This window comes from Mytilus galloprovincialis, chromosome 2 (assembly GCF_965363235.1).
Source record: "Mytilus galloprovincialis chromosome 2, xbMytGall1.hap1.1, whole genome shotgun sequence".
NCBI lineage: Eukaryota > Metazoa > Mollusca > Bivalvia > Mytilida > Mytilidae > Mytilus > Mytilus galloprovincialis.
The window spans coordinates 29,268,545-29,286,246 of record NC_134839.1 but is presented as its reverse complement, the minus strand read 5'-3'; the positions used below and the strand labels follow the sequence as shown (position 1 = coordinate 29,286,246).

General features: G+C 31.5%; 1 protein-coding gene across 1 annotated transcript in view; it reads right to left on the bottom strand.

Annotated features, from left to right (window-relative positions):
- Window positions 1-17,702, bottom strand: part of LOC143062194 (uncharacterized) — a 63,708-nt gene that overhangs the window by 20,947 nt on the left and 25,059 nt on the right. The window contains exons 8-13 of the mRNA XM_076233977.1: window positions 17,418-17,502; window positions 17,120-17,199; window positions 14,356-14,415; window positions 13,887-13,986; window positions 12,678-12,739; window positions 7,999-8,058 (exon numbers count right to left, since the gene is read on the bottom strand). Of these exons, the coding sequence (XP_076090092.1) occupies window positions 7,999-8,058; window positions 12,678-12,739; window positions 13,887-13,986; window positions 14,356-14,415; window positions 17,120-17,199; window positions 17,418-17,502 (447 nt within the window). The remainder of the gene's footprint in view (window positions 1-7,998; window positions 8,059-12,677; window positions 12,740-13,886; window positions 13,987-14,355; window positions 14,416-17,119; window positions 17,200-17,417; window positions 17,503-17,702) is intronic.

Here is a 17,702-nt window from a genome sequence, read left to right as displayed (position 1 = left end):
TGGAATAATTACAATACATCTGATAAATAAAAGAGTGTTCAGATGCTTTTAATACTTAATATTTGATATTCAAGAGCATTTAAAAAGCAAATTTTTGCAAAATTTCAAATTTTAAGGCCAAAATCTTGACAGTTGAAGATATTTGATTTACACGTCAAAAATAAACATTCAAATGTCTATATTAAAATGACCCTAGTGTCTCTAATATATGTCATATGGCCATGAAACTTGGCAACCTATCTCACAATTGCCTAAGCTTAGGTTATGCAAAGTTTTATAAAGATTGGTCAAGTCTTTCTGTCCTATTAGGTCCAAGGACACAGTTATCGTCCTTTGGTTTTCGTTGTCTACGAATATAGTCCCTAGTGTAAACAGTGTATAACTTGCATGTCTTATTTGATACACTTTCCCAATTTATTTCTTGATATTAAATGCATGAAATATCAAGTAGGGGGATGTAATTACATGTAAAAAAAAATTGGGTGCTGAATCTTTATGTTAAGAAGTAAATTGGTCCAGTTCTAAAAGGTCAAATTTTAGCACGTCTGAAGCTGTCAAACTGAATTTTACACCCCCTTAACACAGAATTGTCAATATTTTGAGTTAGAGCTGGTAGAAGTTTCTATAATTTTGATATTATTTGTCTCACTGGTAGTACACTACACTGTAAAAATCTTTTTGAGAAAGAGCAGGTGCGATTTTTTTAATTTGAATTTATTGTCTAAAAGAAATGCACTACGAAATAACTGTGTTCTCGGGCCTAAGAGATGGATTCCTGAAATCTAGATTCTGTACTTTGGCAACTTTCCTGAATGATTTGCTGGTTTCAGTTTGTCAAACTCAATCAAAGTAAAGGATTTACATCTTTGGTTTACAGAAATTCTGTTAAAATGTGCCATTTTGGCATTCTACGGCTATAATAAGCATTTTAAAGCAGTTTACATTTTATGGCTAAGAGGCATGCTGACTTTCTATCTGACAGCTTTTTTGTTCCTGATATTTGTGTTTCTATGATTAAATCAAATTTAATTAACCATTTGTGAACTCTGGATATAGAGAAAAGTAGATTATCACAGGAAAAAAGTGCAGATATTTGTATTCACGGCCATGGTTAAACGGCCTAATAGATGTATGTAAAATGTGAAGAGCTTTGTACATCAAATCTGTAGTCCATCACAAATATTTCACTAAATCTGTAAAAAAAGCACTTTATTATACTCAGTACACCTTACTCCTTTCATAAGCTACCATTTTTTTTCTCTGTATGATAGTAAGTGGTCCAACTTTATGCCTATTAAGGCTAAAACTAAATGCAAGTTTTCCATTGAAAAGTGAAAAAACTGGCCATCAGACCATATTGTTTCTAAAAAAATTAAATGCAAGAGTCCTTTTGCAATTAGACTTCTTGTATCATAACGCCTTAGCATAGAAATGAGCAAAAAGTTACACATTTTCATTTCTAATAGCTTCTGTGTGCATTTTTATATGTCAATATGGGCTACCGCCTAAATCGACTCTAAATAATTCTCAGTACTACATGGCCCAAGACCATTTTATACTCATGTGGTATGCTTTTTGACACTTTTCTATACATTTAAAGTACATTTTATATATATGAAAGAATAAATTAGGCATAAAAAACTTCAAAATCTTCAAATTGGCTGAGAAAAATGCATATTTATATAAGGCCTCCCTAAATTGGAAAATCTCTATTTTCAGGCATAGGCTTATATAAATTTAACTTTGGAATAATTACAATACATCTGATAAATAAAAGAGTGTTCAGATGCTTTTAATACTTAATATTTGATATTCAAGAGCATTTAAAAAGCAAATTTTTGCAAAATTTCAAATTTTAAGGCCAAAATCTTGACAGTTGAAGATATTTGATTTACACGTCAAAAATAAACATTCAAATGTCTATATTAAAATGACCCTAGTGTCTCTAATATATGTCATATGGCCATGAAACTTGGCAACCTATCTCACAATTGCCTAAGCTTAGGTTATGCAAAGTTTTATAAAGATTGGTCAAGTCTTTCTGTCCTATTAGGTCCAAGGACACAGTTATCGTCCTTTGGTTTTCGTTGTCTACGAATATAGTCCCTAGTGTAAACAGTGTATAACTTGCATGTCTTATTTGATACACTTTCCCAATTTATTTCTTGATATTAAATGCATGAAATATCAAGTAGGGGGATGTAATTACATGTAAAAAAAAATTGGGTGCTGAATCTTTATGTTAAGAAGTAAATTGGTTCAGTTCTAAAAGGTCAAATTTTAGCACGTCTGAAGCTGTCAAACTGAATTTTACACCCCCTTAACACAGAATTGTCAATATTTTGAGTTAGAGCTGGTAGAAGTTTCTATAATTTTGATATTATTTGTCTCACTGGTAGTACACTAAACTGTAAAAATCTTTTTGAGAAAGAGCAGGTGCGATTTTTTTAATTTGAATTTATTGTCTAAAAGAAATGCACTACGAAATAACTGTGTTCTCGGGCCTAAGAGATGGATTCCTGAAATCTAGATTCTGTACTTTGGCAACTTTCCTGAATGATTTGCTGGTTTCAGTTTGTCAAACTCAATCAAAGTAAAGGATTTACATCTTTGGTTTACAGAAATTCTGTTAAAATGTGCCATTTTGGCATTCTACGGCTATAATAAGCATTTTAAAGCAGTTTACATTTTATGGCTAAGAGGCATGCTGACTTTCTATCTGACAGCTTTTTTGTTCCTGATATTTGTGTTTCTATGATTAAATCAAATTTAATTAACCATTTGTGAACTCTGGATATAGAGAAAAGTAGATTATCACAGGAAAAAAGTGCAGATATTTGTATTCACGGCCATGGTTAAACGGCCTAATAGATGTATGTAAAATGTGAAGAGCTTTGTACATCAAATCTGTAGTCCATCACAAATATTTCACTAAATCTGTAAAAAAAGCACTTTATTATACTCAGTACACCTTACTCCTTTCATAAGCTACCATTTTTTTTCTCTGTATGATAGTAAGTGGTCCAACTTTATGCCTATTAAGGCTAAAACTAAATGCAAGTTTTCCATTGAAAAGTGAAAAAACTGGCCATCAGACCATATTGTTTCTAAAAAAATTAAATGCAAGAGTCCTTTTGCAATTAGACTTCTTGTATCATAACGCCTTAGCATAGAAATGAGCAAAAAGTTACACATTTTCATTTCTAATAGCTTCTGTGTGCATTTTTATATGTCAATATGGGCTACCGCCTAAATCGACTCTAAATAATTCTCAGTACTACATGGCCCAAGACCATTTTATACTCATGTGGTATGCTTTTTGACACTTTTCTATACATTTAAAGTACATTTTATATATATGAAAGAATAAATTAGGCATAAAAAACTTCAAAATCTTCAAATTGGCTGAGAAAAATGCATATTTATATAAGGCCTCCCTAAATTGGAAAATCTCTATTTTCAGGCATAGGCTTATATAAATTTAACTTTGGAATAATTACAATACATCTGATAAATAAAAGAGTGTTCAGATGCTTTTAATACTTAATATTTGATATTCAAGAGCATTTAAAAAGCAAATTTTTGCAAAATTTCAAATTTTAAGGCCAAAATCTTGACAGTTGAAGATATTTGATTTACACGTCAAAAATAAACATTCAAATGTCTATATTAAAATGACCCTAGTGTCTCTAATATATGTCATATGGCCATGAAACTTGGCAACCTATCTCACAATTGCCTAAGCTTAGGTTATGCAAAGTTTTATAAAGATTGGTCAAGTCTTTCTGTCCTATTAGGTCCAAGGACACAGTTATCGTCCTTTGGTTTTCGTTGTCTACGAATATAGTCCCTAGTGTAAACAGTGTATAACTTGCATGTCTTATTTGATACACTTTCCCAATTTATTTCTTGATATTAAATGCATGAAATATCAAGTAGGGGGATGTAATTACATGTAAAAAAAAATTGGGTGCTGAATCTTTATGTTAAGAAGTAAATTGGTTCAGTTCTAAAAGGTCAAATTTTAGCACGTCTGAAGCTGTCAAACTGAATTTTACACCCCCTTAACACAGAATTGTCAATATTTTGAGTTAGAGCTGGTAGAAGTTTCTATAATTTTGATATTATTTGTCTCACTGGTAGTACACTAAACTGTAAAAATCTTTTTGAGAAAGAGCAGGTGCGATTTTTTTAATTTGAATTTATTGTCTAAAAGAAATGCACTACGAAATAACTGTGTTCTCGGGCCTAAGAGATGGATTCCTGAAATCTAGATTCTGTACTTTGGCAACTTTCCTGAATGATTTGCTGGTTTCAGTTTGTCAAACTCAATCAAAGTAAAGGATTTACATCTTTGGTTTACAGAAATTCTGTTAAAATGTGCCATTTTGGCATTCTACGGCTATAATAAGCATTTTAAAGCAGTTTACATTTTATGGCTAAGAGGCATGCTGACTTTCTATCTGACAGCTTTTTTGTTCCTGATATTTGTGTTTCTATGATTAAATCAAATTTAATTAACCATTTGTGAACTCTGGATATAGAGAAAAGTAGATTATCACAGGAAAAAAGTGCAGATATTTGTATTCACGGCCATGGTTAAACGGCCTAATAGATGTATGTAAAATGTGAAGAGCTTTGTACATCAAATCTGTAGTCCATCACAAATATTTCACTAAATCTGTAAAAAAAGCACTTTATTATACTCAGTACACCTTACTCCTTTCATAAGCTACCATTTTTTTTCTCTGTATGATAGTAAGTGGTCCAACTTTATGCCTATTAAGGCTAAAACTAAATGCAAGTTTTCCATTGAAAAGTGAAAAAACTGGCCATCAGACCATATTGTTTCTAAAAAAATTAAATGCAAGAGTCCTTTTGCAATTAGACTTCTTGTATCATAACGCCTTAGCATAGAAATGAGCAAAAAGTTACACATTTTCATTTCTAATAGCTTCTGTGTGCATTTTTATATGTCAATATGGGCTACCGCCTAAATCGACTCTAAATAATTCTCAGTACTACATGGCCCAAGACCATTTTATACTCATGTGGTATGCTTTTTGACACTTTTCTATACATTTAAAGTACATTTTATATATATGAAAGAATAAATTAGGCATAAAAAACTTCAAAATCTTCAAATTGGCTGAGAAAAATGCATATTTATATAAGGCCTCCCTAAATTGGAAAATCTCTATTTTCAGGCATAGGCTTATATAAATTTAACTTTGGAATAATTACAATACATCTGATAAATAAAAGAGTGTTCAGATGCTTTTAATACTTAATATTTGATATTCAAGAGCATTTAAAAAGCAAATTTTTGCAAAATTTCAAATTTTAAGGCCAAAATCTTGACAGTTGAAGATATTTGATTTACACGTCAAAAATAAACATTCAAATGTCTATATTAAAATGACCCTAGTGTCTCTAATATATGTCATATGGCCATGAAACTTGGCAACCTATCTCACAATTGCCTAAGCTTAGGTTATGCAAAGTTTTATAAAGATTGGTCAAGTCTTTCTGTCCTATTAGGTCCAAGGACACAGTTATCGTCCTTTGGTTTTCGTTGTCTACGAATATAGTCCCTAGTGTAAACAGTGTATAACTTGCATGTCTTATTTGATACACTTTCCCAATTTATTTCTTGATATTAAATGCATGAAATATCAAGTAGGGGGATGTAATTACATGTAAAAAAAAATTGGGTGCTGAATCTTTATGTTAAGAAGTAAATTGGTTCAGTTCTAAAAGGTCAAATTTTAGCACGTCTGAAGCTGTCAAACTGAATTTTACACCCCCTTAACACAGAATTGTCAATATTTTGAGTTAGAGCTGGTAGAAGTTTCTATAATTTTGATATTATTTGTCTCACTGGTAGTACACTAAACTGTAAAAATCTTTTTGAGAAAGAGCAGGTGCGATTTTTTTAATTTGAATTTATTGTCTAAAAGAAATGCACTACGAAATAACTGTGTTCTCGGGCCTATTGTCTGTGATCGTTCTTATAGACGGTCATTAAGCTATCAATTATCTGCGGTCAAGGTTAATTTATATCTATTTGTACATCTCTAATCATTTTTCACGCCTGTAATTCTCGTATCAAAGGTTTATTAAGGTCAACGCATTGAGGTTTTATTAGTTAATTGGCTTTGGTCTGTTGTGTCGGTATTAACTTTGGATCATACGCTTGATGTGTATTTATTATGTTTGAAACATGTTGTATAAATTAGAAATTTTTAATTGATGTTTATATTAATGTTTCATGTTCTGTCCGACTCGGCTTCTGTTAAAATCATTATTCATTTAGGTGGACGATACACATTTTATTACTAGATTTATGATGTCTGTGGTAGAGACGGCAATGTTTTCTTAACCGTCTCATGACTTGGTGCACGTGTTAATTTTTCAATCTTGGTCAGGTTTATTCAGTCAGTTGCATTGATAGTTAGTAGCAGTATAGAAGTGCAAAATTCAAATTAACCCTCCAGCTGACCCAACACCGCCGACTTTTATGAAGATGTTGTGCCTTTATGGTTCACGTTATGTTACTATTTTAAATGATCAGGCCAGACATTTATGAACATTATCTGAGTTGTTAGGGTGCCTACGTGCCTTAACGAGGAATAGTCTCATCTTGATTGCTCAACAGCTCTATTTCACGTCGGTCTATGCCCACAAAGATTTACTCTTATGCGGTACCACGTGGAAAATCAAGTAAGGCTATACCGCTCGGGAACGGCTTCCTAAAGTACTATGAGACAAGTAGACTGGTAGTCGTACACACACGTGTATGCAAATACCCCTATGGTGACGCATTTCTGTCAAAGATATGTGGCTAGCTCAGGCACAGTATTTTAGCGGCAAATTATCCTTAATTATCTGAGAACACACTATCATTTTATGTACATACTGTGTGTTTTGTGTCAACTGCAGGTAGCATGTAATTTGTTCTGTTCTTGATTTACAATATGACAGAACTGAGTGAATTACATGATACTAGAGAAAAAATATCCTCAAGCATTCACACAGTGTGCCGCGCACACTGCTCGGATAGTAAAGTATAATGTTGGCGTCAGTTAGTTTACATTCATCGCTTTTTATTCACTGACGCCAAGGAAGTTTTCTGTAACATAACGTGTTGCCCTTAAGCCCAAATATTTGTATAATAAAAATAATTATTTTATTATGTTTTATATTTTTTCAGTACTCGAACAAATCAGACTGGGTATCTTGAAATACTTCCTGCTGGACGTTTACAGGCTTTATATCAACAATAACTACTTTCGTAATTATGGTATATTGTCTGTGATCGTTCTTATAGACGGTCATTAAGCTATCAATTATCTGCGGTCAAGGTTAATTTATATTTATTTGTACATCTCTAATCATTTTTCACGCCTGTAATTCTCTTATCAAAGGTCTATTAAGGTCAACGCATTGAGGTTTTATTAGTTAATTGGATTTGGTCTGTTGTGTCGGTATTAACTTTGGATCATACGCTTGATGTGTATTTATTATGTTTGAAACATGTTGTATAAATACATGCTTTAAAAATGAAAAAACTGACTTTCGATAATCATGACAAAATTGAGATAAAAAGGCGTTTTCGTTTTGTGTGATGTCAAATTTTTGGTATCGTCGTTGACGTTCACTCTATTTCGACGAACGCTTTTGATTATTCATTAAATATATTATTGATTTTTATGACTATTGGTAATATCTCCTGCAAAAATAAATAATGTGATTAAAGACACAGTCGGCAAAATGATTTTCTGGTAAAAGTTACAGGTTCATCAGTATATATTCTTGTTCACTGTATTAGTCTAGGAGTATTAATGAGAGAAGAAAGAAATGATGGAATGAAGGACATAAAATAACCATTCAGTGTATTCAGGTAATATTAAACCACTTAATTTCAGATGAATAGATGCACAACTGATGCTGATTAAAACATTAGAAAACACATATTTCAAAACAATCTTCACTTACATGATGTCCGTTACCGCAGTGTTTTTTAATTCCATTTTTATCCATCGAGATTTCACACACCTGAAGATGCAGATGAACTTAATAAGTGCTTACATCACAGAGGTATTTACAAATTAAGGTAAAAGCTTTGCGTTCTCTTCAATAATAATAACAGCCAATTAAGTATAATGGTTAATTCTTTCTTAACAAATGTTAACAAATAGTATTATAAGTTAACTACAACTAAAGATAAATGTGTAGCTCATTTTCATCATGTTATTTGTTACAAACCATGTAGACAATATGTATAAGCAATTTGAAATCCTAAATAATGTCGATATAATCTTTTGAACACAGTTGTTATTCACTCGTTCTGTTGGTTGATAACATTTAATCTTGTGCACTTCCCCTTTTTGAAACGACATTAAAAGTTTGCATCTTTGCTATACTTGTTTAACATGTTTAAATAAAGATTATTATTACATTGGTTGCAATAAATTACATTGATTTCCCAGTTAGATAAAAACCGATAATTTCACATGTGAAATAAACGGGGTTATTTCACTCTCTGACGTCATACAACAATAGGCGTTGTCAAGACGTCGATAACGTCGGATCAAAACAAATTGTCAATGCGTAGGAAAAAGTTATAGTTCCTTACATTTTCCACATTAATTTCATAAAAAAAGCCATTTGCCAATGTAATAAAAAGAATAACTAATCGCCGTATTTGAATATCAAAAATAAGACAACTTGTGACCGAACGCCGCTATGGATTAAACTCGTGCAGCGCACTCGTTTAATCCATGCGTCGTTCGGTCACGCGTTGTCTTATTTTTGATATTCAAATACGGCGATTAGTTATACTATAAACATTTTGGAGTATTTAATACCTACATCAGTTCAACAAAAATGGTAATGAGATTAAGGGTTTGTGAAGATGTTGTGTTTTCATGTTATTTTAAAGTGTTTTATTGTATCTTTGTAAAAAATTATTTTGAATTAGAAATGTCGTATTAAATAATCAAAATTCTTTAATAATTGTAGTTGAATTGTATATTACAGAAATGTTTTGTCTTAATATGATTGCCATTAGGGAGAGAGAAAAAAACTAGTGAGTTAAACTGGTTTACATTTGCTAGAGTATAAGAAAGGTTTCAAATCTCACAAAACATGTTTAATCCCACCGCATGTGTACGCCTTTCGCAAGTCGGGAGCCTTTAGCCTTTGTTAGTCACGAATGATCTTTCAATTTTAGATTCATTATATGTGTAGGACTCAAATCTATGGCGGGTGCCAAATCTATGGCAGATTCCTAATCTATGGCAAATGTGACGTTACAAAAGTCATTCAAATCAAATCTATAACAGATTCCTAATCTATGTCAAATGTGACATTACAAACGTCAATCAAATCAAATCTATGGCAGATTTTTGTTTTCACCAAATCTATGCAGATCTTTAGTTTGTGTAATTTTCCGGGGAACATAAAACGTCACAATTGAATAACGCAATATGTCATCATTGCCGCTGTTAACGATGCTAAAATCAATAGATTTAAACACCATTCCAAATAAAGATAGCACCCTTGATAACAATTTGTGGATGGTTTAAAGGAAGATGTGAAATATTAACCAAAAGAGGGAAACAATGTTCTGTACCAGCCGAAGCCAATGGTGAACAAGGGCAACGTTTTTTCCAGTCCCTAATACCTTAGAAAAACAGTTTTGTACTTATTTTACTGTCTACGGCTGGCAAAGTTTATAAAGTGAAAGATAAAATTACCAGATACCAATTTAAATCGTTATCAAATTAAAAACAATGTGTTTACAATGAAATAAATATCATTTCAAAATTCAAACTATTCATTTTATTTATAATCATTTTTGATATAAAAAAAAGAAAAAAATGCCGCTTCTTAATTGTGAAGAGTTTTATTAGTTATGTTTAATGAATGGGTTAACAGGTACTGATAACATGCACAGTTTAGAGCATGCTTATCTTTTACGGGTACATTGTTTTAATCTTGAAGTCTGTATTAAGGAACATGAATTCATCAATTACAATTTTGTTTGTTTGACATCACGATTTGGTTGACCATAACATAATGTTTAATCTCAAATTGTTATAGACATACTCTCGTTCATTTACACTTGCTTACGATAAGTAATTGATCGTATATGTACTGCCTTGTTCTACATTTGCACGAAATCTGCCATAGATTTGGAAGCAACAAAAATCCGCCATAGATTTGGGACGGCATGACAGCACATTTGCCATAGATTAGGAATCTGCCATAGATTTAGAACCCGCCATATATTTAAGACCTACATATGTTTGGGAGGTAAATATGACGTCTTATATCACTGAATCTGTACGCATGTTTGTTACTGTGCAGACTAAAGCCCGTCTACGGGTGCGGAATTTTCTCGCTGTGAAGGTCCATTAGTGGCATATTATTGTTATTTTCTCTTTGGCCTGACTTTTGTCTCTTTAGGTGTCAGACCACTAATTACTCCCTCCAATTTAGATCGTATGTAGCAGTACCCTTTATCTGACACAAGATAGTGCTTTTAATATCCTTGTCTTCTTAAACTAAACAACAAATTTGCAGAAATGAAACTTTTGGTGAAAGAGAAATATATTAAGACCATTTTGAGCCAAAATTTACTTGTCTGTGAGTTTTTATTAAAAATTGAGAATTAATGTGCTCCATAGTATACTTATCTAAGATTTCCAAAAAATCAAGGGTTATTTTTAGAGTACCTCTGTTCGAAGGTCAGTTTTTTTCTTAGAAGGCTTTAAAGGTATGTTGAAATTTGGCATCCAGAAAGCTGATACATGTACAATCAAGGATATACCTGGTTTCTATAAAGTTAAACTTAAGGTAAAATATTTAAAAAGCTGTGAAAATTGCAAAATTTGATTGAACAGAAAGGGATTTTTAATTTTGCGACATTACCCATTTCTGTCTCATTTTTATTTATAACTACATGTAGCTAAACCTTCCACTTATTGACTCTTGAACATACTTCAAATAATTTTTGTTTATGACCGTAATGCTTAAAGCATCGACATGTAATTATATGTTGAGGATATAATGACTATTAATTTTAGAATATGTTGTGTTTCTATTGTGTCGTTGTTCTCCTACTGTATTTGATGCGTTTCCCTCAGTTTTAGTTTGTAGCCAAGCTTTTTTTCAATCGATTTATGAGTTTCGAACAGCGGTATACTACTGTTGCCTTTATTTAATACTTGTTATATTATTAAGACATTCTATTTCATCATACATAACATAACAACTTTGTAGTGTACATTTTGACTTGGATCTTTACATTGCCTTTATGTATTGAGCATCTATCTCAAATTCAATATTCATACTGATTTCACAATATCTTCTTTGATTAAGGAGTTGCATTGGCCTATTGGGTTGATTAAGTGAAAGTCAATTTGTACAAAATCGTATGGCCTCATGTATGCAGTTTTAAGCTAAAGTACTTTAAACATTGTAATATGCATTTTTTTTTGGTATGGCAACGATCAATAACTTCTGATTCTGATTTCAAACAAAGGTAAAATTTAAACGGAAGTATATTTTACCTATTCTTGTTAATCTATTGTGACGAATTATCTCCTGAAGTATTCCAGTATTTATACATCCATGGTTTCCTAACTTTGATTGCATGAGAAAGGTACGTACTTAATTTATAAAGTATTGCATTAGGTTCAGTATTTTTTGTGATGTTACTTTTTAGGATTAGGGTTAGGGTCTATTTTATATCATTACTTCGACATCTCTGTTGATTGACTTTAAGTTTCCGTTGGTATTACTAACTCAGTTTTGGTGCCATGGCTTAGACACAATTATATCATTTTTTACTAAATTTATTATTGTTTTACTTTTATCATTTGACTTAGGTTTCATTACACATCCCTGAGGCAGAAGTAATTTTAACAGGATTTGTTTGTTTACAGATTCATTTCGGTTTTGTTTCTCTACAAGTATTCACGTATGTATACGTTCATTGCTTTTGTGTTTTCAGTTTGAACGTTCATGGATAAGTTAAATCAAGGAAAGCAAGTCAGCACAACCAATTTGTAAGGAGTCATTTGCATTTTCAATCACTGTGACTACTCGTCCTGGAGGGTATCATGAACTAAGTAGGCTATTCATCTGTATCAACACGATTAACAGATTTGTTAATCATAATTTTCTTAAATCTCTTTTTTGAAATTTAGAGATCATTTTGAAACTAATACCAAAACTGTTATTTTGTAGTCATTATCGTAATATGGATTTAAACCCAAATGTTTATCAAGCAACGCTTTCAAAACTTTTGATTTTATTTATATAATTTGAACAACTAAATCACTTAATTATTCTTACTAAAAACATATAGGGTTAATTTCGGTAAATGTCAGTCTTTTCTTATTTTGATGTTAGTCCATTTGTATCCTACTTTTTGAATGTTGAATATTGACTGTATTATTACGAAGCAATGGTTATCATTGTATGTTATTAATGTTTTTAATTATTATTCGTATGTCTTCTATGGACTTTTTTTCGAAGAAATCTTTTTAATCATATGATTGCACTGTACTCTTTCAACATTTCTATTTAAACCAAACCAATTAAATATCGATAATTTCATCATTTCATAAAAAAAAGTGCATAAGTAAACCCATATTCATATATACGTAGTCTGCAGGGCAAGAGTGATCATCGTAGTCTGAACAAATGAGACCTGCAACTTGGTGTCCTACAAGAAAAGCGGTTCATTATATACTATGCGATTTTATTGTTTAAATAATTCAGAAATGCACTGGGCTGACTTTTACTAGTAATACATAAAAAGTTATTTTTATTTAGAAAGATATGTATTTCTATTGAAAAGGTAACTGGACTATAACAAGTTTCAATGAAAATGCGTCGGGCATACATAATCACCTTTAATTAGTTACACTGAAAAACTGCAGATTTGCCTTTAAATGATAAAAACATTGTGTTCACGGCAAATCATAGTTTTTTGAAAGGTCTTCAACATAGATGACCACACAGGTTTTGTCATATTTAGATAAAGTTCCCAATTTATGTTGATTTGTCTTGCGTTCTTTAAACTTTTACTACTTTCAAAATCTGGTTCTGTTAAAGCACTTTTCTGTATGTAATTCAACTTACCGGGTTGAATAACAACGGCGGAGTATGGACAATAAGGTCCTTATTGTGCCTAATGTTTGGTAAAAATTGTTGCCATACATATTCACCAAAACTACTCTAAGGTACAATGCGTTTAGAAGGAAAATACAAATTTCGCTTTAAATACTACCATGTTAACAAACCATGACGAATTTGTATATTTGGTATTTTTTTTTTTTAATTTCCTTGATTCGCATCAATGTTAATAATGTAATGGATTGGAAAAATACGTGCACACCAATAAAAGACTTATTATGTCATTAGCTATATAAAAATAAAGCATCTCTTCAGTTTTGTTGTTGTTCCTTGTCTGCAATAATTTTGCCACATGAGATAACGGTGAATATTAGGGCAATATCAAGACGTTATAACATAAGGATGAAATTTAAAACAAAACTGAAAAATACAAACAAATGATTTCATAAGTAGAAATGTACGTGAGGAAATTTGTGTTCAAGAGCGATGAAATAAGTCACCTGTTATTTTTATGTTCTTTTTGTAAACGTTTGATTCTGTGAGTATATTTTTATGTTAACTTTTGGACCTTTATCTGTTTGTTCATCGGTGAAATACCACCAGATTATAGTACATCACATCCGGTGGTAATAAAAACAAAAAAAAAGTGTCTAGGTAATAAACAAAAGGGCTTTAATGAAAGTAATTTAAGTAAAAGAATCTCACAATGCACTTTTGAATGGTACATAATATACCTGCAACAATGGAGATAAGAGTATGATCTACACATATCCTAGTGTCACAAAAGCACAACGATCCATTGCTCAACAGATTGGGCAGACAGTGTTGTGTATTCTAAAATAGAATCTTTATTTTAAGTCATTTGGTATCTTTTGCAGAGTTGTCTAATTGGCAATGATACGATATTTTTATTATATGGTTAAAGATAAAATAAAAAAATGAATAATAATAATCATTAATAAATTGACCTGTCTTTTTAATACATCGTTACCGGGCGTTTATTTGCATCATGTTGTGCAAATAGTGTTTAATTTGGTTTGAAATAGTTTGTGATAGAAAACGGGTCAATAGTCCTCTGAATTATTTGAATGCTAAACGACTGCAAAATCTTGATTTCAATCATAAAAAGCTTGAAAAAATGGACAAAAATCAAACATCAGAGAAACAACATATTTTACTTCAGAAGTGAAAATAAGTACTTACATGTACATCAGCACAGTTAAAATGCAATTTACCGTCTTGCTTTTCTTCAATGATACAATACTATATAAAGAAAGATAAACTAAGATTACATTCTTTGTTTTGAGGCTAAGGCGGTTTAATAGCATAATCATTTTGCTTTGTTACAGGCATTTTGTAAAATGAATGAATTTTCAGGCAATTTATGAAATGCCTAACTTTGACAGCAATTATTCAAAATGACTAAAATTATCTAGCCATTTTGTAAAATGACTGAATTTTGAAACAAATTCAACAAATTGCCTGTTCAGTTTCAGGCAATTTGTAGATGAAGGATATCATTGAGATGCATATGACAAAAAAATGGACAAGAACAAAAAATCAAAGACAATAACTAATTGTTCGGTAGAATTAATTTGTTCTCCAAAAACCAGCTGGGTCATATTACATTTATTTTAGTGAAACTATGTTAAGTGCGCTCCCAATCAGTATTTAAGATACCAGAAGTGAATTTGTGATTATTTTTTCAAAGTAGCAGAAGGACAAATTGTTCTGTCAATGGAGCAAAATTAACAAGCATTTTTTTTTTAGAAAATCTTATTTCAAAACAATTGAGTGAAACATATGAAGCAGAAAAAAAGAAGGTTGTTTTTAATTGATGAAGTGCTGTTAGTTTGCCTTTTGTCGCGAATTTGTCATTTATTTTTAAGACGTGAACAATCTGGTTATTATTATTATTATTACTAATTATATATAATCCGCATGGGTTATTTCTGCAGTTGATTGACCTGGATAAGGGACAGAAATTTCGACTGCGTTTACAATTGAAATGAAGATATTTTAAACAGAGACAGATAATTCAACCTGAAGAACAGCCATTACGTGCACAAAGTTTTGCACTTTACTATCAAGTGACCTTTTATTAGTGTTCCCATTCAGTAATAATGTGAATGTATACATTCACACCTAAACAAATCAAACAAATCCCCCTATAGCATGGGTACCTTTGTAGCAATATACCACCTCACCTCCAGTTGAATATACATTTCCCAATTTATTCGGTATTCAAGAGCATGCAGCAATTACTCAGACTTTATAAAACGTAACCACTGTCATAGCAGAAAACTGACAAACCTAGCTAGGGTATGTTGAAGAACGTGTGGTCCTTTTTCTAAAAAGGTTTATCGTTGTTATTTTTTGAGGATCATATGAAAACGAAGATATTCATGTGTGACGTGTGTTCTTATTGTGAAACTCAATAGGTCGAACGTTAAGTGTTTATCAGTAAAGGTAACGAAAGAGCTAAATGTATAACCATCCAAGTTCTCTAAATGTGGTCGAATTGCTAAAACCAAATTTTACGCAAACAATGTATTTGCAAAAAAACAGGATAAATATTGTGTAAAGTTTTGTCATCTCAACATTTTGAGAAAACGATTTCTGTGCTTGTGTGAATTTAAAATAATTCAGTAAAATTTATTCTTGATTATTTAAACTGCTCCACTGTCCATAGCTTTAATTGTTTTTTTGTTAACATTTCATTCTATTAAATAATTTCAGGCATTTTGTAAAATGCCTAAAAAAGTTAATCATCATGTATAATGACTGAATTTTGCAGCCATTTCACACAATGCCTAAATTTAGAAAATGCCTGTAACATATATATATATATATATATATATATATATAAGTGCCTATAAATAGCAGCACATGACATACAAATCTATGGGAGTGTGGATTAATCAGTACAGAGATTAATTCAATTACACAAATGAAATTATAGATTGCCTAACAATGTAATTTTAACACACTATTTAGTATGTAAATATAAGAATGTTTAAAATATTTACAAAATGATGAAAATAAACGCAATATTTCGCTAGACCAACTAGCTTTATCAAGCGTGCATCTATCCAGGTAAAATCGGAGGTAGATGATAAGAAACTTTTGCAGCTCAACGTCTATGTTGCACTGAACTGCCTTCAAAATAAGAAAATTTTGCAGCTCAATGTATATGACCTCTTGCATTTAGCTGCTTTGAAAATAAGAAAATTTTGCAGCTCAATGTACATGCTGCACTTGGATTTAGCTACCTTAAAAATACATAATTGGTAGTTGAAGTTAGCAACGTCCATTGGCCAATATTACGGGATAAAAAGGACGATGCTTTGTTTTAAATTATTCTTTATCTTTTCTGTATCTTTTTTCGTCTTTTTCGTTAAGACCATTTTCGGGATTCGAACCCATGCTACTGTGATATCGTGACACCAAATCGCCTGCACTACAGCCGTCCCGCTAGACCACACGACCACCGGGCTCTCAAAAAAAGAGCTTTCGATGGCCGTGTGTTACCTTTCCTCGTCAGTTTTAATATATATACTGTAAATTCAAAAAATTTTGCGTGCATTTATCAATGCAATTTTGTCATTTAAGACTACAATGCAGTTTTAATTTTTGCGATATTAATTAAAACCTGTTTAATTCATATTGAAAAAAAAATCAAAATGCGAGTTTAAATTATTGCGATTATTACCATATCACATTGTTTGCAGTAATAAAAATACCGCAATAATTTCTTCCTTTTTAAATTACAGCAGATTATTTAGATATAATTTTTCATTTCATTGATCTCACATGCGATGCAATATCTACATGCTAAAGACCAACCCAGTATAACATAATATCAATATTTTTTTGGTAAAACGATAGCTCTATACACCTGCAATACAGGTATGAAAGAATACAGTTAGTTGACCGGTAGTTACAGATGATATTTAAAAGTATTTACCTGATGTCCGTGACACACGTGACCACCACACACCAGATCATTATGATTGGTTGTAGTAGTAGTATGATGACCAGTTGCTGCTGTAAGTAAAATTGAAATAGGTTATTAATTGAAGTGGTATGATTGACATTGAGCTAACTCTCCCTATAGACCAAATTACAAAAAAGTTAACAACTATAGGTATTCTTTCAAGCTTCAATATACACACACAACCAATACTGCATAATTCGCTAAAAAAAGGAACAGAAATCGTGTTAAGTATGATTTACAAGGAATAACATTTTCTAACTAATAATACCTTGTGTATGATGATCACAGTTATGAATATTGCAGAAACACTCAGAGCCCTCGCCTAAAAGTTGTGGACACCCATCATGATCAGCCTGCGTTAAATAAGGAAAAAAGTTGTCAAGATATAAACCTGTTTGATAAAAATTGAATAACTCAACGCACTCTATTCCAATAGCTCTCGTTTTCAACACACACACACACATTCTTCCGAGTGCGATTTTTGAAAGTTTTTTGTAGCAATATCAGTAGTTGTTATCTAATAGTTCGTTTCTGTGTAAGTTACATTGTCGTT